We start from the raw sequence: 21,982 nt of genomic DNA, 5'->3' as shown, positions 1-21,982 counted from the left end.
TTAGTCTAGTGGGATGCTGTGCTTGTTTGCTTTTATTGGGGTCTCACAAACCTGCATATCATACTTCCCCATGGCTAAATGATTTATTTTTAATTTATTCATGATCAAGGTCAATGGTAATAAAAGTATGATATAAGGTGTATATAAGGGTCTGTAAAAGTGAGCGAGATAAGCAGGATATTACATTTAAAAGGAACAGTAAATAGATTTACTTAATTACATGATAATGTCACACACAAAAAGTGAGAAAGCCAAGGCAGGAAAAGACCATGTTCCAAGATGGCGTAGTTAATAACTATAAGAATCTGGGGACATAGCTCTATCATGGCTGTGTGCCCAGACAGCTTCTAAGTATCGCCCAGTCTTGGAGCAAATCCTTCTATGTGGTTAAATTCCAGCACCCAGCATCCCCTGGTTGTTCATGCGAAGGTCGGAGGCAGAACTGCTGGGATATGCTCTTCAGGCCAAGGGGCAGCGCTTGCCTTGGATGGTGTCACCTGCTGGTCACACAGGTGACCAGCTCCTCCAGACTTCAGACAGGAAGTGGTCTCTGAGGGGGCAAAAGGATGTGGGAAATGAGCCTGCAGACATGTCCAGGGTCAATATCCCAGGGGCCTGTGAAGGGGACAGAAAGGCAAGATCTGGGTGGCTAGAAGAACCCAGAGGAGATGAGAGTCAGGAGCCAAATGGGCAAGGAGAAGAGCAGACCCAGGTGTGAGAGGCAGGGAAGAGGACCCAGCAGGGCCCAGCCAACCAAGAATGCCCTGGGGTCCCCATGGCCTCGTCTTGAGCTGGATTTAAGAGATCCAGTGTGTGCGTGAGGCTTCCTGCTGCTTACGGTGTCGTCTTCAGTCCATGTAAAGGTTCCATGTTCAGTGGACATAGCCTTCCTGATGCTTTTGCCCAGGCACAAGAGGAGAAAACAGAACACAGCAAAAAACCGAACTGCAGTCTTGGAGATGATGAGCAAAGTGGCAAATCAGCAGAAGAGGGGGTCCTCAGGGGAGTGCGTGGACTGGCCAGTGTTCTGTTCACCAACCAGGGACGATCCGCAGCTCCTCTGTGCCCCTGTGTAAGATGCGCTTTCACTTCCTCACAGAGACTGAGTTACTGAGTAGGGCACAGTGGTCATGGAGGGCCACAGGGAGAGCGCTGCAGCCATCAGGGTGAGAGATGGTGGCACCTATTCCAGGCAGCAAGCAAAGTGGGTGGATAATAGTGATCCCCCTGGACCTGGAAATAGTTGCAGGTGGAGCCAGCTGATTTTGCAGAGCAGTCTAATATTGGGTCAAAGTCAAGGTTTCTGGTTGAGCGACTGGTGAAGAGTGCCCCCTAGTGGGGGTGGACAGCTGCACAAAGGGTCTGGTGGGCAGCTCTGGGAGGCTGGGGACAGAAAGGCAAGATCTGGGTGGCAAGATCTGGATATTAAGTGACGAGCTGATCAGGAAGAGGGAGGGGTCCTGAGAACAGTGGACAAAGCAAGCAGAGGAGCTGGGGGTGGTGGTGGTCACGCCTGTGATCCCAGCTTCTCGGAGGCAGAGGCAGGAGGGTGGCAAGTGCAAGGCCAGCCTGGGCAACTGGCGAGACCCTGTCTAAAATCCAAAGGGCTGGGGTGGAGCTCAGTGGTAGAGCACTTGCCTTGCACGAGTGAGGCCCGGGTTCAACCCCCACTACAACAAGCAAACGCACAAACCAACTCATAAATGAAGCAGAGGACTAAGGGCCACTGAAGAAAGGAACGGTCTCCACCAGGGAAGGAGTCCATGGGGGTGGGCAGCCCATGGAGGCAGCACAGCTGGACCTTTGATGTGTGCTTCACCTCTCATTTACAGAGAGTAAAAACCAGGCTTTTGGCAAACTGGAACAATTCCAGCAGAGAGGTGGCCACTGCTGGCCAGGACAGGGTGAGCTGGAAACCTGCAGCACCTCCCAGCATGGGGGAGGACACAGCCCAAGTGAGGGACTAGCTGAGACCCATGCACACCACTCCTTCGGGGTACAGATGAACGGTAGGTGGGGGTGTTCGTGGCCTAAGCCTGCACGTGCTTCCATGGGGACCCCAGACTTCTGGTCAAATAGATCACTTGTTGAAGGTACAGAGAGTCAAGGCCATGCTGAGATTTGAAAACAGAACACATTTGCAATCCTCACTGAGGAGACGGAGAAGTGACTGGGTCAGGAAGCGTGGAGACATTGATCTGCAGATCCAAATGTGATCAAATAAAAGGAGCATGGGATTGTGCATTTGAACCTCCCAAGAGCAGCACGTGCAAACCTAAAACAAAACATAAAAGCCCTGAAGTTCCAAACACCAATGGTCATAATATTCTTGTCCTCGCACTCTGTGCTTTTCACACATGTTTTCTGCAGTCCCTGCCCCCAGACGATGCAAGCCCCAAATGTGTCTGCAGTCACCGAGTTTCAGCTGCTCGGATTCCGGACTCTTCAGGAGTGGCAGACCCTGCTCTTCATCATTTTCCTACTCATCTACCTCCTGACCCTCACCGGGAACATCGTCATCATCGCAGTGGTGAGCCAGGACCGGCGCCTGCACTCCCCCACGTACACGTTCCTCCAGCACCTCTCTTTTCTGGAGATCTGGTACACGTCCACCATCGTGCCCCTTCTCCTGGCCAACCTGGCCTCCTGGGGCCGGGCCATCTCCTTCTCCGCCTGTATGGTACAGCTTTACTTCTTCGTGTTCTTTGGGGCTACTGAGTGTTTCCTCCTGGCCATGATGGCCTACGACCGGTACCTGGCCATCTGCAGTCCACTGCACTACCCCTTCCTCATGAGCCCTGACACCTGCAGGCACCTGGTGGCCCTCTGCTGGTTGACAGGGGTGGGCACAGGTTTTCTGCCATCCATGATGATTTCCCAGCTGGACTTCTGTGGGCCCAACCAGATCAACCACTTCTTCTGTGACCTCCCACCGCTCATGCAACTCTCCTGCTCCAGTGCCCACGTCACCGAGATGGCCATCTTTGTCCTGTTGGTCGCAGTGCAGTGCGTCTGTTTTCTCCTGACCCTTGTGTCCTATGTCTTCATTGTGTCCTCCATATTGAGGATCCCTTCAGCTTCTGGACGGAGGAAGACCTTCTCCACCTGTGGGTCCCACCTGGCTGTTGTCACCATCTACTATGGGACCATGATCTCCATGTATGTGCGCCCCTGTGCCCACCTCTCACCCCAAATCAACAAGATCATCTCTGTCTTCTACACCGTGGTCACACCACTGATGAACCCAGTCATCTACAGCTTGAGGAACAAAGACTTTAAGGAGGCTGTTAGAAAAGCTATCAGAAGGCAGTACCGCTGCTGTGGAGTCGGAGTGAGAGGACAGGTCTTCATTAGGTAGGGAGAGTCTATAGGCAGCAGCTCCTGGGGCCAAGGCAGGATGAGGACTCTGGCTTCGGAGCCCAGGCTGAGCATCCCCGCTGGTGTGCAGAGGGTCCTGCGACTGTAAGGAATCAGTGACTTGAGGTCCCCCGCCCACGATGACGTCAGAAAAGGGGCTTCTGTGTGGGGACCTTCCGTCTTTAGGCATGTGTCGCTAAGGGGCAAAATTGCGACTTATGCAGTCGAGGGGAGAAATAAGGAATGTCCACACGCTTGTGCCCCTTTCAATGCTTTATTTACTCAAATTACTCGATACAGTTTAACTCTATAGATTGTTAATCAAGAAAACAACAGTCTTTAATGCTATAGACATAATCAATTCACAGCAAACAATTCTAAGTACTGCAAAACACACTTAATCATGACAGGCTCATGACGGACATTCCTTCTGCATGCTAAGTTCAAAAGTCTTAAGCCTTAGGCTTCATGTCCAGCAGATGCACACTCACTCAGACCGCGGTGACCAGGTCCAGAATCAAGGCAGGCTTTTCCTGGGTGGAGTGGACGACCGGTTGAGGAGAGGGTCGTAGGGAGAAGTTGCAGCTCTCACCAAGGTCCAGACGAGTGGTAGAGTTTGAGAGCGGTGAGGATCACGCAGAAGCTCAGGAACCATGACAAGTGATGGGATGTCAGGTCCTCATCAGGCTCTCCAGCTCGAGTGCACCCTTCTTTCGTCTGGCTGAATCCCTGTTCATTTGCTCTATTATTTATACTAAATTTGGGGGCTTTTTGACCCCCCCTTTCAATCCTTATCAGCTACCACTGGATTTCTCATTGACACCATTTACCCTGGGGTCAGAAACATCTGGTCTGGTGTCTCCCCCCTGATCTTCTAGCCTTTCCCTCTGATCAGGCGAGGACAGCCTGCCAGGGGCTTCACTCTGTTCATCAGAGTGAGGGGATGTGACTTGTTTGAGGCCACAATGGAGGGCTTTGGGGTGTCCTGGTGAGACTGCAGGTTTCAAACTGGAGTTTTTAAAATGGAGTGACTTAGGCTCAGGCCTAAGACCATCCTCACAGTATGTCTTCTCTTCTGCTGGGAATAAGAAAGACTTCAAGGAGGATGATAGAAAAGCCCTGAGAAGGCAGCACGGGAGCACGGCTGGTCCCTGAGGGATTCCCTTTTATGCACTGTTGGGAAACTGGCCTTGCACACCTCAAACCTGATGTGTGACAGCTGGGGCAACAATGACTAAAAAAGGAAACCAAGACTTTGGAATTGTGTTTTGTCCTGCATTATCTCCTAGTGATAAGAGAACAAATAAAGCTTTTTTTTTTTTTTTTTTGTGGTGTAGGGATTGAACCCAGAGCCTTATGCATGTGAGGCAAGCCCTCTACCGACTGAGCTATATCCCCAGGCCCAGAGCGAATAAGGAGTTTTGAAGTGCCAAACATTTGTCTTGGATAAGTTAGACTTTTAGTATTTTCTGCTTAATGAAGTTTCAGGGAAGGAAGGAAGGGGGGAAGGGAGAGGAAGATCAGAGTGCTCTCTGCTATGATGGGCCTGGAGTCAGGCCCGCAGCACAACACAAATCCTCTGCACTCAGCCAGGATTTAGAAGATCTCTGCCACTACTCCCCCCGCCCCCCCAACACACACACCCTGACCGGTTCCATTCGTTAATTCCACAAATACTTTTAATTCCCTGAAGTACAAGGTCTCCTGCTGCAGTCTGCAGTGCTTGGAGATACAAGATATAGAAAAGGCGAGGAAGATTGCAATGAAGCCTAATTCCAGAAGGCAAGAGGGTTTGATCTCTATAGAGAATAAGGATGTGCTTCTGTTTCTCTAGAACATTGTGGAACAGAGAGTAGGCTGGGCGTGAAGGCAGACCTTAGCAAGGCCTGCATCAGCAGGGGGTTAGGGAAGCTCTGCCCACCAAGTGCTTAACCTTCACTGCTGGGAGGAGGAGAGCAGAAGTGCAGAGAGAAGTCCAGGCTGAAATAGTAGCAGTCAGGGCAGAAGAGGGAGGCAGAGTGACTGGGGAGGTGGACAGAGGTCAGCCTGGGGAGGGGTAGAGCCTTGTTCCTGTGGATCATTAGTAACCCTGAGGAGGTTTTGAATTTACACTAAGAGAAATGATTGATTATTGGAGGGTACTAAATATAGAATTGAAGATGAAGTTTGCATTTACAACTATTTAAAGACTATTTAAAGAAAAGACAGAGAAAGAACTGTTGGGGTCAATGCAGCAGCTCATGGCGTAGAGGAAAGACAGAGCAGAGCAAAGGAATGGAAAATACAAAAAGGTGGGAGGAGGAACCCCACGTGGTAGGAGGTACCCAGAGGAGGCTGAGCTAGGGACTCATGGGTGGAGCTGGTGGCTCAGGAGCGGAGCAGGCAGGAGGAAGGGACAGCAGGGAAGCTAGAGCCAGGGGGTTGCACTCTGCCTGACCCAGAGCACTGCTGTCCCGAGAGGATACCACAGGGGGCAGTGCCCCAGAGAATGGTCCGGAGGGAAGAGAGCAGCTGTGTTTGCAAACAGTTTTCCTGAAGGGTAGTGTTGAAGGGGTGAGAGCCAAGTATCTCACGGGAGGTGTAGTTGTGTTTTTATAAATTGTAAGATGTTAGCACCTGGGTGGGTTCCAACACAGGTGGGGAAGGCCATTAGTGTGCAAAAGCCTGAGAGGTCTCTAGTATAAGTGCACCTGATGTGATAGTTAAGCCAAAGTGACTTCATTTTGTTTTGTGACTCCATTTTGTAAAACAACCATGCCAAGTAGAAGGGTTATTATGACTGCGGCAAGATGTTCTTTTCCTTTTGCTATACAAACATTTAAGAACATGAAACTACCTAAAGGGGCATTGTTTCTATAACTAGGTTAACAGGGCTCTGTTTCTGTAACTGGGGTGACTGGGCTAATTGTGATTGGCTAAGGGTCCTGCCACTTGACTACACTCTCCCACTTCTGTACCCTGGCTTGCTTGCATTGGCTAGACCCCCAAATGTCCCTTTTGCGGTTTTCAGGCTTATAAAGGGGGGCACCCTTGGAATTGTTTGGGGCTGATCAGGGGAACAGCTTTATGTTATGGTCAGCCACCACGGGTGTGCTTCAATAAAGGCTTGATTCGATTATAGGTGAGTGGTCTGGAAGTCAGTTTATGAAACCCCGGGAGGAAACTTTAACTATAACACGGAACCCTGGGATTGGGCAGGACGGGGTCGAGGACAAGTGTGAAGTGGCAGTGCTCAGAGGGAGAGAACTTGGTTCAGCCTCAGGGGCAGAAGGCAGAGGTCTTCCTTGGATGAGGTCTTAGAAATGGAGATAGGATTGGGCACTTTCACCTGCTTATGTTTACAAGGTGGTGCCCGGTGGTGCCTATGGCTCTTCGTTCTCCATCTGGCAGTGCTGGTCCTCTGTGTTCTCCATCTGGCAGGGCTGGGGCTCTGTGTTCTCCATCTGGCAAGTTTGGGGCTCTGTTTTCTTCTATTGGCGGTGCTGGGGCTCTCTTTCAATAGTGGCCATTCTAACTGAGTGTTATGTTGTCTCCTGTGGTTTTGATTTGCATTTCCTTGGCAATCAGTGGTGTTGGGCGTTTTTAAAAATACTTCTTGGAAGAAGCCAACATGGCCGCCGGCGAGGAAGCAGTGATTCCAATGTCTCCACATTAACGGGATCAGAAAGACCCATTGGAACAGCGGCAGTCTACCTACTGAGGAACTTCTAGCAAAATTCCGTTAAGAGGGGACCTGCCGGGAATTGGTAGGTTTATTAGAAGTGTCAGTTTGTCCCAGACAAGTGGATCTTGGCCGGCCACGTGGGCGCGGAGGTCCAGTCCTGCAGCCACCAGCCGCTTCTGCAAGCAGCCGGCAGCCCAGAGTGGCGTGGCCCGCCCGAACCCGCAGATGGCACCCGCCACCCCACCGTCCCGGGGAGGCCCTGCTCTCGCTCTGCGAACGGCCACCACGCCTGCCAGGCTCGTAGCCACGCGACGGCAGCTGCCCGACTCTGCAGGCGCTCCCCCGGCAGGTGCAGAGGTACAATCCTGCGGCCACCAGCCGCTTCAGAAAGCGGCCGGCGGCCCCTAGAGGCGTGGCCCGCCTGAACCCACAGACGGCACCTGCCATCTCACCATCCCGGATCTTAGCCACGCGGCTGCAGCTGCCTGGCTCTACAGGCAGCCCCTGGCGGCCCGGCGCAGCGAGAAGTGTCCCCACCTGGCCCAGCAGACAGCCCGTGCCCTCCCAGCTCTACTAACAGCCCCGCCCACCCGGCGAACGGCTCCCCCCCCCCCCAGACAGCGTGAAGGGAATCTAACCAACCCTTTACGAAATAGTGAACTGGGAACTAAAACCAGAGATTGTGTCAGACCAGAGACAAGCCAGTTCCATCCCTCCCTTCGGACACTCCAGCAAGGAGCCAGGGGCCCGCCATAGCAGAGAGGGGAAGTCACCAAAGTTCGGCCAAAGAGATTCCTTCCCAGCGGAATCTACTTTAGCAGGTGTGTGACTCCCACCCACACCAGATACAAACAACCGGGAAACTTCAAAATCTCTCCGTGGGCGTGACCGTAAGGGCCAAAGGACTCTCGACCCCCAACTCCCCCTACTGCCAGTGACGAGGGCGTAACTGTAGGGGCAGAGGGAAGCAGAGAAGACTCCCCACCCCCAAATCCCCCAACTGCAAACTGAGAGTGTGTGACGGTAGGGGCGGAGGGAAACAGAGGACACTCCAGACCCCCAACTCCTCCTACCGCCAGCAGTGTGGTTGTGACTGTAGGGGCTGAGGGAAGTAGAGGGGATTGTCGACCCCCAACTCCTATTACCACCAGCAGCGACACCAATGATCTTAGCTGCCAGATTCTGAAGGTGTGCCCACCAAAGGGGTCCGGAAAAATTAAACAATTGACTCCCAGACCACAGCTCCACAGCACTGGGGCTTAGATGAATGACAGCGAGAGTGCTCAGTAGTTAGGGAAATAGAGCACTTGGTGGGGCTGAAAGTGTAACCAAATCCTTGGGGAACTGCCTCCGGTGAGCAGGACCTGGCTGGCTGGCAGGAGGAAGGGGAGGAGGGGCCGTAGAAGTGAAACGGCTCTGGACCAACAGGATTGAGAGACTCCCAGGAACCGCCTTTCAGGGATTGCTGTTGAAACATTGAGGGCAAAACTCAGCCCGGCGGGCACAGCTTTGCCTACGGGAAGAGAAGAAAATGGATCTCTAAGACCTAATTTTATTTCCTATTTCATTTTAATTTTTTCTCTCCCTTTTCCCTCTCTCTATCCCCTTCCAAGTTTTACTGCTCTTTCCATTCTCCTCTATGCTATCTCCCTCTCCTTCTTTCTTTTCAAGAGCACCTACCTTTCCCTTCCCCCCAACTTTCATCCCAAGCATTATGTCCTCCATTTCGCGTAACTGTCTAAATACAAATAGGTGTGCGCCCTCCCCCTGCGCCTGCAAGGTAGCCGGACTTGCAACCCACCAGCAGGTCAGGCCCAGCAACCTGGGAGTGGCAGAGCCACCCCACACGCCTGCAAGGTAGGCGCACCTGCTACCAACCAGCAGAACAGGCCCAGCGGCCTGCCGATGTGGTAGGCACAGTGCCCCAATTGGAGGAGGAGCAGAGCCCCTGCCCACGCCTGCGCGGGAGACTTTGCAACTATACAAGAGTAATACAAATATATAGGGGGAAAATTCAATAACACAACAGTCTCAGTAAGCAGAAAGAAACGTGAACAGTATGAAGAGACAAGGAAAGAAAGGACCACAAGCAATGCAGGTCAACTCAACGTTAGAAGAGGTAATATCTGCAGCAGATGGAATGTCAGATAAAGAATTCAGGAGATACATGCTTCAGATGATCTGGAGTCTCAAGGAAGACATTAGACAGCAAAATCAGACAATGAGAGATCTCTTCAACAATGAAATACATAAACAAATCCAGGAAGCAAAAGATCAACTATACAGGGAGATAGAGGTTATAAAAAACAAACCAACAGAAATCCTAGAAAGGCAGGAAGCAATAAACCAAATTAAAAACTCAATTGAGAATACTACCAGCAGAGTGGAGCACTTGGAAGATAGAACATCGGACAATGAAGACAAAGTATTTCAACTTGAAAAGAACATAGACAGCTCAGCAAGACTGTTAAGAAACCATGAGCAGAACATCCAAGAAATATGGGATAACATTAAAAGACCAAACTTAAGAGTCATTGGGATACAGGAAGGCACAGAGCTCCAAACCAAAGGAATGAGAAATCTATTCAATGAAATAATTCGAGAAAACTTCCCAGACTTGAAGAACGAGACAGAATCCCAAATCCTAGAAGCCTACAGGACGCCGAATGTGCATAATCATAAGAGATCCACACCTAGACACATTATAATGAAGATGTCCAACATACAGAATAAGGAGAGAATTTTAAAAGCTACAAGAGAAAGGAAGCAGATTACATTTAGGGGTAAACCAATCAGGATAACAGCTGATCTCTCAACACAGACTTTGAAAGCTAGAAGATCCTGGAATAACATATTTCAAACACTGAAAGAAAATGGGTTCCAACCAAGAATTGTGTATCCAGCAAAATTAAGCGTCAAGATGGAAGATGAAATTAAAACCTTCCACGATAAACAAAAGTTAAAAGAATTTGCAGCTAGAAAACCATCTCTCCAAAAAATCCTCAGCAAAACATTACAGGAAGAGGAAATGGAAAATAACAATGAAAACCAACAGTGGGAGGTAGGACAGTAAAGGGGGGAAAATAATCAAAGAGGAAAACAAACCATATTCAGTAACATAAATAAACAAATATGGCTGGAAGGATAACCCATATCTCAATAATAACCCTAAATGTTAATGGCTTAAACTCACCAATTAAGAGACACAGGCTAGTAGAATGGATCACAAAACATGACCCAACAATATGCTGCCTACAGGAGACGCATTTGATAGAAAAAGACATACATAGACTGAAGGTGAAAGGTTGGGAAAAATCATATCACTCATATGGACTTCGGAAACAAGCAGGAGTGTCCATACTCATATCAAATAAAATAGATTTCAAGCCAAAGTTAATCAAAAGGGATAAAGAGGGACACTACATACTGCTCAAGGGAACCATACACCAACCAGACATAACAATCATAAATATATATGCCCCAAACAATGGTGCAGCTATGTTCATCAAACAAACTCTTCTCAAGTTCAAGAGTCTAATAGACCACCATACAATAATCATGGGAGACTTCAACACACCTCTCTCACCACTGGACAGATCTTCCAAACAAAAGTTGAATAAGGAAACTATAGAACTCAATAACACAATTAACAACCTAGACTTAATTGACATATATAGAATATACCACCCAACATCAAGCAGTTACACTTTTTTCTCAGCAGCACATGGATCCTTCTCAAAAATAGATCATATATTATGTCACAGGGCAACTCTTAGACAATATAAAGGAGTAGAGATAATACCATGCATCTTATCTGACCATAATGGAATGAAACTGAAAATCAACGATAAAAGAAGGAAGGAAAAATCATGCATCACTTGGAGAATGAACACTAGGTTACTGAATGATCAATGGGTTATAGAAGACATTAAGGAGGAAATTAAAAACTTCTTAGAGATAAATGAAAACACAGACACAACATATCGGAATCTATGGGACACATTGAAAGCAGTTCTAAGAGGAAAATTCATTGCATGGAGTTCATTCCTTAAAAAAAGAAAAAACCAACAAATAAATGATCTCATACTTCATCTCAAAATCCTAGAAAAAGAAGAGCAAAACAACAGCAAAAGAAGTAGAAGGCAAGAAATAATTAAAATCAGAGCTGAAATTAATGAAATCAAAACAAAAGAAACAATTGAAAATATTGACAAAACTAAAAGTTGGTTGTTTGAAAAAATAAATAAGATAGACAGACCCTTAGCCATGCTAACGAAGAGAAGAAGAGAGAGAACTCAAATTACTAGCATACAGGATGAAAAAGGCAATATCACAACAGACACTTCAGAAATGCAGAAGATAATCAGAAATTATTTTGAATCCTTATACTCCAATAAAATAGAAGATAGTGAAGGCATCGATAAATTTCTTAAGTCATATGATCTGCCCAGATTGAGACAGGAGGATATAGACAACCTAAACAGACCAATATCAATTGAGGAAATAGAAGAAACCATCAAAAGATTACCAACTAAGAAAAGCCCAGGACCGGATGGGTATACAGCAGAGTTTTACAAAACCTTTAAAGAGGAACTAATACCAATACTTTTCAAGCTATTTCAGGAAATAGAAAAAGAGGGAGAACTTCCAAATTCATTCTACGAGGCCAACATCACCCTGATTCCTAAACCAGACAAAGATACTTCAAAGAAAGAAAACTACAGACCTATATCTCTAATGAACCTAGATGCAAAAATCCTCAATTAAAATTCTGGCGAATCGGATACAAAATCATATCAAAAAAATTGTACACCATGATCAAGTAGGATTCATCCCTGGGATGCAAGGCTGGTTCAATATATGGAAATCTATAAATGTTATCCACCACATCAATAGACTTAAAAATAAGAACCATATGATCATCTCGATAGATGCAGAAAAAGCATTCGACAAAGTACAGCATCCCTTTTTGTTCAAAACTCTCGAAAAAATAGGGATAACAGGAACATACCTCAACATTGTAAAAGCAATCTACGCTAAGCCTCAGGCTAGCATCATTCTGAATGGAGAAAAATTGAAGGCATTCCCTCTAAAATCTGGAACAAGACAGGGATGCCCTCTCTCACCACTTCTGTTCAATATAGTTCTCGAAACACTGGCCAGAGCAATTAGACAGACGAAAGAAATTAAAGGCATAAAAATAGGAAAAGAAGAACTTAAATTATCACTATTTGCAGATGACATGATTCTATACCTAGCAGACCCAAAAGGGTCTACAAAGAAACTATTAGAGCTAATAAATGAATTCAGCAAAGTGGCAGGATATAAAATCAACACGCATAAATCAAAGGCATTCCTGTATATCAGCGACAAACCCTCTGAAATGGAAATGAGGACAACCACTCCATTCACAATATCCTCAAAAATAATAAAATACTTGGGAATCAACCTAACAAAAGAGGTAAAAGACTTATACAATGAAAACTACAGAACCCTAAAGCGAGAAATTGAAGAAGATCTTAGAAGATGGAAAAATATACCCTGTTCATGGATAGGCAGAACTAACATCATCAAAATGGCGATATTACCAAAAGTTCTCTATAGGTTTAATGCAATGCCAATCAAAATCCCAATGGCATTTCTTGTAGAAATAGAGAAAGCAATCATGAAATTCATATGGAAAAATAAAAGACCCAGAATAGCAAAAACAATGCTAAGCAGGAAGTGTGAATCAGGTGGTATAGCGATACCAGACTTCAAACTATACTACAGAGCAATAGTAACAAAAGCAGCATGGTACTGGTACCAAAACAGGTGGGTGGACCAATGGTACAGAATAGAGGACACAGTAACCAATCCACAAAGCTACAACTATCTTATATTTGATAAAGGGGCTAAAAGCATGCAATGGAGGAAGGATAGCATCTTCAACAAATGGTGCTGGGAAAACTGGAAATCCATATGCAACAAAATGAAACTGAATCCCTTTCTCTCGCCATGCACAAAAGTTAACTCAAAATGGATCAAGGAGCTTGATATCAAACCAGAGACAAGGCATCTGATAGAAGAAAAAGTTGGCTACGACCTACATACTGTGGGGTCGGGCTCCAAATTCCTTAATAGGACACCCATAGCACAAGAATTAATATCTAGAATCAACAAATGGGACTTGCTCAAACTAAAAAGTTTTTTTCTCAGCAAAAGAAACAATAAGAGAGGTAAATAGGGAGCCTACAGCATGGGAACAAATCTTTACTCCTCACACTTCAGATAGAGCCCTAATATCCAGAGTATATAAAGAACTCAAAAAATTAGACAATAAGATAACAAATAACCCAATCAACAAATGGGCCAAAGACCTAAACAGACACTTCTCAGAGGAGGACATACAATCAATCAACAAGTACATGAAAAAATGCTCACCATCGCTAGCAGTCAGAGAAATGCAAATCAAAACCACCCTAAGATACCATCTCACTCCAGTAAGATTGGCAGCCATTATGAAGTCAAACAAGTGCTGGCGAGGATGTGGGGAAAAGGGTACACTTGTACATTGCTGGTGGGACTGCAAATTGGTGTGGCCAATTTGGAAAGCAGTATGGAGATTTCTTGGAAAGCTGGGAATGGAACCACCATTTGATCCAGCTATTCCCCTTCTGGGTCTATTCCCTAAAGACCTAAAAACAGCATGCTACAGGGACACTGCTACATTGATGTTCATAGCAGTACAATTCACAATAGCAAGACTGTGGAAGCAACCTAGATGCCCTTCAATAGACGAATGGATAAAAAAATGTGGCATTTATACACAATGGAGTATTACTCTGCATTAAAAAATGACAAAATTATAGAATTTGGAGGGAAATGGATGGCATTAGAGCAGATTATGCTAAGTGAAGCTAGCCAATCCCTAAAAAACAAATGCCAAATGTCTTCTTTGATATAAGGAGAATAACTAAGAACAGAGTAGGGAAGAAGAGCATGAGAAGATGACTAACATTTAACAGGGATGAGAGGTGGGAGGGACAGGGAGAGAGAAGGGAAATTGCTTGGAAATGGAAGGAGACCCTTAGGGTTATACAAAATTACATACAAGAGGAAGTGAGGGGAAAGGGAAAAATAATACAAGGGGGAGAAATGAATTACAGTAGAGGGGGTAGAGAGAGAAGAGGGGAGGGGAGGGGAGGGGAGGGGTATAGTAGAGGATAGCAAAGGCAGCAGAATACAACAGACATGAGTATGTCAATATGTAAATCAGTGGAAGTGTAACTGATGTGACTCTGCAATCTGTATACGGGGTAAAAATGGGAGTTCATAACCCACTTGAATCAAAGTGTGAAATATGATATATCAAGAACTATGTAATGTTTTGAACAACCAATAAAAAAAAAGAAAAAGAAAACAAAAACAAACAAAAAAAATACTTCTTGGCCCATTGGGTATCTTCTGAGCAATGCCTACTCAGGTCACTTGCCCGGTTTTAAATGGGATCATCCTTTCTTCTTGCTGTTGAGTTGCTTACATTCTTACCTATTCTGGCTGCTAAGGCCTGTGGGGGCGAGTAGCTTGCAGGTGTCCACACTTGTTCTGTAGGTTCTCTGTTGCTCTGTGGATCATTTCCTTTGCTGTTGAGATGTGTTTTTAGTTTGATGTCAGAGCATTTGTCTGTTTGTGCTTCTGCTGTCTGTGGAGTCACATTAAAAAAAAAATCTTTGCTCTGAACAATATTCCGAAGCATCTTCCCTATGTTTTCTTCTAGTACTTTTGTAGCTTTCAGTCTCACATTAAATCTTTGATCCATTTTGAGATGATTTTTTTGAGGGGAGGGAATAAAGTGAAAGATGGTGGTCCAGTTTCTGATTTTGGATATCGAGTTTCCCAGTATCATTTATTAAAGAGATTTTCCTGCTGCATTTGTTCAAAATTAGCTGGCAATAAACATGTGGATTTGTTCCGTTCCATTGGTCTCTATGTCTTTTCTTATGTCAGTACCATGCTGTTTTGTGTTTTTTTTTGTTGTGCTGGGGATTGAACCCAGGGCCTTGTGCACATGAGGCAAGCATTCTACCATCTGAGTTATCTCCCCAATCCCCTTGTGGTATGTTTTGAAGTTATGTATTTTAATACCTCCAGCTGTAATTTTGAATTTATTTAAATTTATTCAAATTTTTAAAATTTATTATTGCCCCCCCCAGAACTACTTTGGCTTTTCAGGATCTTTTGTGGTTCAATACAAAATTTAGGATCATTTTTCTATTTCTGGGAATAATATCATTGGTATTTTGATAGGAATTACACTGAACATGTAGACAGGTAGTTTGTTTTTTTCTTGCTACTTTCAAGATTTCCTCTTATCTTTCAGCTTTCTTATTCTTATGTGTCTGCGGATCCCTTTGCATTTGTCCTACTTAGCTCAGGGGTGGTGATGGGAGAACAGACCTCACAGCAGCCATCCAATCAATCACTGCTTAGCCAGCAGACCAAAGACAGAAACCAGCCCTGGAGTCGGGCAAGAGGGTGCTCCAGAGTCAGGATGCTCCTCTATGGTACAAATGCACCTCGAACATCCGGCTTGTCACATGTTGGCTATTTACATTGGACATATGTACATGGGGTAGGAGTTTAAAGAATTTGCTAATGTGATGTGGAGGCTCGGCAGGTCCAAGCTGTGCAGAGTGGGCCAGGGGAGGACAGCTTTGTTGAGCTTACTGTATATGTAGAGTTTTTCAATAAATTCAGGAAGTTTCAAGTCATTGTGTCTTGGATGTTTTTCCACTTTTCCTCTCTTTTGGTGCTTCTGTTACGCGTGGGTTGCAACACACATGTGTGCCTCACGACTCACAGTTGGTCTTTGGTTTCTTCTGTCCTTTACCTGTCTGTCCTCTGGGTTTTGCCACCTCTGCCAGCCCACCTTCAAGTTTGTTAGTTCTTTCTTCTGCTGCTTCACTTCTGTTGTTGGATCCTCTACAAAATGCTCACTTCCACAATTGCCCCTTGCAACTCCAGAAATTCCATCTGAAATTTCTACAGTTCAATTCCACAGTTTCTGCCCTTTGGTAGTACGACTCATGTGACATTGTCATTGCACCTTCCTTTAATTCTTCACCAATTTCCTTTGGTTCTTTGAACAGATGTCTACTCGGGAGACGGGTTAAGTCTGACGTCTTGGGCACATGTGAAGTTTACCTTTATGTGTCAATTTATGCCGCAGTCTTGGCTGGGCACAGAATCACGAGCCACCACACAGCTTTGTAGATTCAAACAGCAATTCTTTATTCCCGAACTCACACCGGCCTCCACACACGTTCTGGGGCAATCCCAGTTCTGCTGCCACCCAATTCACCTACTACACGAGGCTTTTTTCCCAAAAATGCTCTCTGAATCTCACGAGAGCTCAACGGGAGCTCAGGTAGCAGGAACGCCCTATTTCCAGCAGCAATAATCCTCAACATCGAACTTCCCTAAAACCCAAGGTCTTAAACTGGGAACGCCCTAAACCCAAGGACCGGGATACTATACTTCCTCAAACTGCAGGATACACCCTAATCCTGGATCCACCCTCGTCCTTGAGTAGGGTCATCTTTCTCAAACACACATGCAAGGTCACAGCAAATTTAACATGGGGTACGCTGGCAAGGAAATCGATGCGTCATTCCTACTTGGTAATGGCCCTCAGCAAATTTAGCCAGTCCGTGGTGCCAGGTATTGAGGCACGCCTCCTCAGGTGGCCTTCAGAGGACACAGCTTCTTGGGTCGCCTTGATGGCTGCTGCTATAGTCACCTTTGCCAGACCTAAGCGGTTCTTAACTCCCCACCTGCAGGCTGGTTGCTCAGTCATTTTCAGTCAAGTCCTGGGCCTCCATGGCCTCATAGTTATGTGATCAAATTCACTCATTTGAAGGGACAGTTCCCAAAGCCCATGTTTGAAATTTGTTCTGATTCTAGGAGGGCTCTTCCAGGTGTTTCTTTCCTTGTATTTTTTTGGAAAACGAGCTGTCCTACAGTTTAGGCTGTGTCTATCCTAGTCAGCTTGGTGTGTTGTAATAAAATACCACCAACTGGGCCATACTAAGCTACAGAACTTCTTTCTCCCAGTTTTGGTGTCTGGTAGTCTGAGGTTGCTCACCAGCAAAGCTGGGTTCTGGTGAGGGCCACCTTCTAGGTTGTAGATGGGTGACTTCTCATTGGACCTTCACACGAGAAAGGAGAGCTCTCTGGGGTCCCTTTGATAAGGGCAGAGTCCCATTCGTGAGGGCTCTACCCTGCTTATCTATGTACCCTCGAGGGGCCCTGTCCTCAGTACCATCACAGTGGGGACTGCATTTCAATATATAAAGTTTGAGGTGACATGTGCCCTGCAGCCGTGGAAGTCTCCAGTGATGCGTTCAGTTGCCTCCTGACTGCTCTTCCCTACAACCTCTGCTGTTTTCACCCCACTCTTCTTGGTGTACCTTAGACTTGAACATTCCCACATGCTATGAATGAAGTCTGTTCCTTTGGAATGGTTTACTCACAGGGAATCTAACTGCCCCTGATGGATGGGAGCTTCCTCACTCCACCTCTTACTACTGGAAATGTGGTGGATCAATCCAGGAGTGGGCTAACCAGACCCTCCACCCATGCAGGCCAGTGCTGCAGAAGTTCTTAGCCTGCATTGGTGCATGCCAGGAATCTGTCTATAGCATTCAAGGGTCTGTAAACATGTTGTGAAAAAGTCTTACTTTCCCAGTCCTATAAGAAATTTAGCCTTGACAGGTGAGGAGACACACAACTGTCTTTCCCAGTGACTCAAGAGGCTGAGGCAGGAGGATTGTAAGTTCAAGGCCAGTCTCAATAACTTAGCAAGGCCCTATCTCAAAGTAAAAATAAAAAGGGCTAGGAACTTATCCCCAGTACCAAAAAGGGAAGAAGAAGAAGAAGAAAAAAAACAAATTTAGCCTTGTCTCCCATGATGAGGGAAGATTGTCAAACAGTGGGTTAGGCAGATTGGTGGTTTGGTTGCCAAGAGAGACCACAAGTTCTCTTAAACCACAGTTTTTTTGAAACTCTAAGTTTCATTTATCATCACCATGACTTCAAAGTCACTAGTTATTAGGCCTTCCTCTAAGCTTATTCTTCAAGTCAATACAGAAGGTCATATATTATTATTTGTGGTTGTTTACTACCTTTTAAGCTGTATTTAGATATATAATTAATTTATTTTATGAGCTGATGTATCTTATTTTATACATTTAAAAAATATTTCTGAAAAGGGGTCTCTGGGTTTCACCCAATGTCCAGAGAAGCCTGTGGCTAGATCAGGGTGAAGCAGGTCTGTCTGGGCCCAGCTGCTCCTCAGAGTCCTTGACTCTTCCTCTCGGAGCCTCAGACTGCCATCTTGAAAATATGCTGCCGTGATTCATCTGGACCCGTGATGGGTGCAATGGGTGGTTTTATCTGTAAACTTTCCTCCACAAGGTCATATAGTCAGATTCTTGGTAGCCAGACCCACCTTCTCCCACCACATTGGGACCAATTGTCTCCCCCAAACTCCTCCTCCAGCCCTGCCTTTCTATCTCTTCTGCCACTGGAGACCCTTTATTCCATGTTGACTCACTGTGACGAGCCACACACCTTTCTTACTTCTCAGCTGGATGTACTGACTGCTTTCAGACCCACAGAATAACTGGCAAGATTTTCCTCTGGTTTTCCAGATATTAATCCAGTCTGCATTATATGCTTGCTTGGGATGCCTGCTGGTAGGAACAAGACTGGTCAACAAATGAATGTTCTCCCTTATCTCCAAGTTCATCTCTTCATTTTGTCCCACTCCTCTACCCTTAAGACGAAGTCTTCCCTATAGAGGTAGAGGTCTGGCAGAACTGATTGGCGTGGCGGGCATATGGCTTATACCAGGACCCGTCCTCCTGAGCCATCTCCTTGAAGGTTGCAGGGATTATGGCTGTCCTGGAGGAGCAGGGTCGCCTTCAGGGATCCCTGCTGGAACAGGGTATGCTCTGCATGCTTCTGATCACTTCTCATGCATCACACAGTCCACACCAAAGCTTCCTTGTTGTTGCAGGGACCACAGGACAACAGAATCAACACAGAACATTCAGATGCGCAGCTCCTTGGGAACCCTTAACTTGTAAACACGGCTTACAGAATAGAGCCCTCTCCACTTTGCCATGTCTGCCACGTTGGCTGGATGGCTGGTAGAAGGTGTTTGGCTACTTGTTGGGGAGGGCCATGGACTCCCTTGGAGGTTCAGAGAAAAAGTGTCCTAATGGATTAGTGGCATACTGATGTATTCAAACACACTCTGCATGTCAGTCAGTCTGTAAACACTAATAGGCTACCTAAAGCAGAAGTTTGTCATGCAGACGTTGCTAATTCCCACTGATAGCTGGTTCCTGTTTCCTTTTGGAGACTTCACTTCCAGATACCTTTAAATAAAGTGGGGCCATGTGACTAGCTCTCACTAGTTGATTGAGAAGGAAAGTGACATTTATTTCCTTAGCATTGAAACAGGGTCAGAAGGGAGGTGAGATTTCCACATGTGCTTTTCTCTTTCTAGGAAACTAAGACCTCCTATTCCAGAAGACTCAGTTACAGTGGAGTCTCCATCAACAAGGGATCCTGAGTGATTTGTGGAACAGACCTACCCTCCTACTTAATAGCCCTCAACACTTATTTGATGTGTACTTTAAGGAAGAAATATTTGTTAAGCCAGTGAAATTTTGAGGTTCATTTGTTATCTCAGCACAATCTACCATGTCCTAACTAATGTAAGTCTATTGAAATAAAGAAGGGGAAATGAGCTTATACTTATCTTGAGGATTTTATAAGCCAGGGGCTGTCAATCTTTTTCTTACAGGATGGGGAAAAACATCTTAGGAATGTGGATTGTGTGGACTCTGTGGCAGGTCCTCAGCTTTGCAGTTGTGGAGTAAAAGCAACTGTTGACAATAAGAAAATAGATGGATGTTTCTGCATTCCAATAAAACTTTATTTATATAAATAGGCACTGACTGTGGGCTATAATTTGCTGCTGATTCCTGCACTAGATGATTCTGACCCTATGACCCTTCCCTGGGTTCTCTGTATTGAGTTTCCACCCCAGACTGCATGTGAATGTCTGAGGAAGATTAAAAAAAATTTAGAGCCCCTCTTCTTCCAGTTCATATGTGTCTAAAGATCTCCGAATGATACCTACAGCTATGGTTCAGGAAATTCAGTCCCCCAAATTTCACCTCAGATTAGGACTATAAGTGATACATGCTGGGGACATTTGTCTTATGCCCTCCTAAACACACATCATCAAGGGACCAAATATTCTAAGATGAGAGGAACTGCAGGCTGCCCAGAGGAGGCAGAATCTGGCTCTCAGGTTTGAGAACCCAACATGCACCTGTGCCTGTGGGCTGCTTTTCCATGGGAAAGGGCCTCCTGGCTGTCTGACCTTGTCTATGCCCTGCCCTGCCTTGACCTTTGGAGGCCCTGGTGCTGAGGCATTTCCAGAGCCAGAGCATACAATCCCCTTGGCAAACACTTGCTTGAGCTGACGCCCACAGCATGTCAACCAAGACCCAGCTGAGTCATCCCCTCCCCTGTTCTCTGTGTGTGTCACTGTGTGGATGTTTACCAGGTCACCGGAGCTCACCTTGCATGGCTCAGAGTTTGCCTGCTCATTTTCTCAGTGTTTCTGATGGACACATGCTCCCTTCAAAACCTGAGTTAGGCTGAACAAGCCAAAATAGAGAATATATCTGGCAAACAGAGAAAAATAGAGAATGTATGGATAAAAGGAAATAACCCATCATATTAGAAGTGATTTTATTTTGTATTCAAAATTTCTATTATTTAAAAAAGATATCTTCCATTTTTAAAACTTGTGTCTCAATAAGCAAAAGGGCTATTTACACAGAATTCACTTAACTTCTTTGATTTCTTGACACAATTATATCTGCACCTACTTTTGACAAAGAAATGGAGTGGTATTTTGAGGCAGATTTAATCCATTTGGAACAATGGGATTTTTGCTGAAAAAAATTAATGTCAGATGACACATAAAGGAAAGCTGATGGCACATTTCCCCAGGAGAATGATGCTTACTGCTGGACATCTTCGTCAGAAGGTGATTTCTCCCAGCTGAACAAGCTCATGGCTTCCAGAGTCCAAGACAGCACAATTCTGAAAGGAAGGAGTGAATCCACACTCAAAGGAAAAATGGTTGTCTGTGTAAAGCTGGAAGTCATCTTCTGCCAAGTTTATTCCAATGTTTGCCCTGTTTTTAAATTGAAAAGTTGGAATTAAATCAAGGCTAAAACTTCTTCATTTTGAGAAACTGATGTGACTCCATTTTTGAGAAATCAGCCTCTACCTCAGAGCAAAGCCTGCCCAAGGAAGGGGGCGTGACCCTTGTCCTAGGAAAAACCCACTGAGCACTCCTTGGCACATTCCCACCCTGCTGAGTTGTTTGTCTGCAAATAACAGGAGAGATCTGCAGCGCCAGGTGTCCCTGACTCAGTTAGGCTAGGTGAGGATCCATAGCAACCCCCTAGCAACCACCAATCAGCTTGAGACAGGGAAAATACCTGGGATGCCAGATGACCCCCTCAGTAGTTTATGGTGGTTGATAACATGTTGGGAAACCATGTAGTTCAGCACGTACACCCCTCTTGGCTTAAACCAATCAGTTCAAAGGAATCCCCCTCTTGTACTAACCAATCACCCCTACCCAACTTGTTCCTGCCAGTGAATGTGCTAATCAATGTTAAGAGCTGTTGTGGATTTTCCCGCAGTATGGAATGATTTGCTGTGTGATGTTGTGATGCATAGAGTATCCCCCCAAAACCTAAAAATCCTCACTGAACAAAGGACCGGGGCTCACTCCCTAGGACCACTGCGTCGGGAACGGTTGTGAGTCCAGGCTCGAGCTTGCAATAAAGACTCTTGTGTGATTGCATTGGATTCGGCTCC

General features: G+C 45.8%; 1 protein-coding gene across 1 annotated transcript in view; it reads left to right on the top strand.

Moving 5' to 3' along the window:
• Window positions 1-2,386: 2,386 nt before the first annotated feature.
• Window positions 2,387-21,982, top strand: part of LOC308650021 (uncharacterized protein) — a gene marked incomplete at its 5' end in the record, with an annotated part of 74,863 nt that continues 55,267 nt past the window's right edge. Inside the window, one exon of the mRNA XM_081295945.1 lies at window positions 2,387-3,331. Coding sequence (XP_081152071.1) covers window positions 2,387-3,331 — 945 coding nt within the window. The remainder of the gene's footprint in view (window positions 3,332-21,982) is intronic.

The sequence above is a fragment of the Spermophilus citellus genome (genome assembly GCF_964194105.1).
Source record: "Spermophilus citellus genome assembly, chromosome: 1".
In the NCBI taxonomy this organism is placed as follows: Eukaryota; Metazoa; Chordata; class Mammalia; order Rodentia; family Sciuridae; genus Spermophilus; species Spermophilus citellus.
The sequence above is the reverse complement of the archived record's forward strand: the minus strand, read 5'-3'. Positions and strand labels throughout refer to the sequence as shown.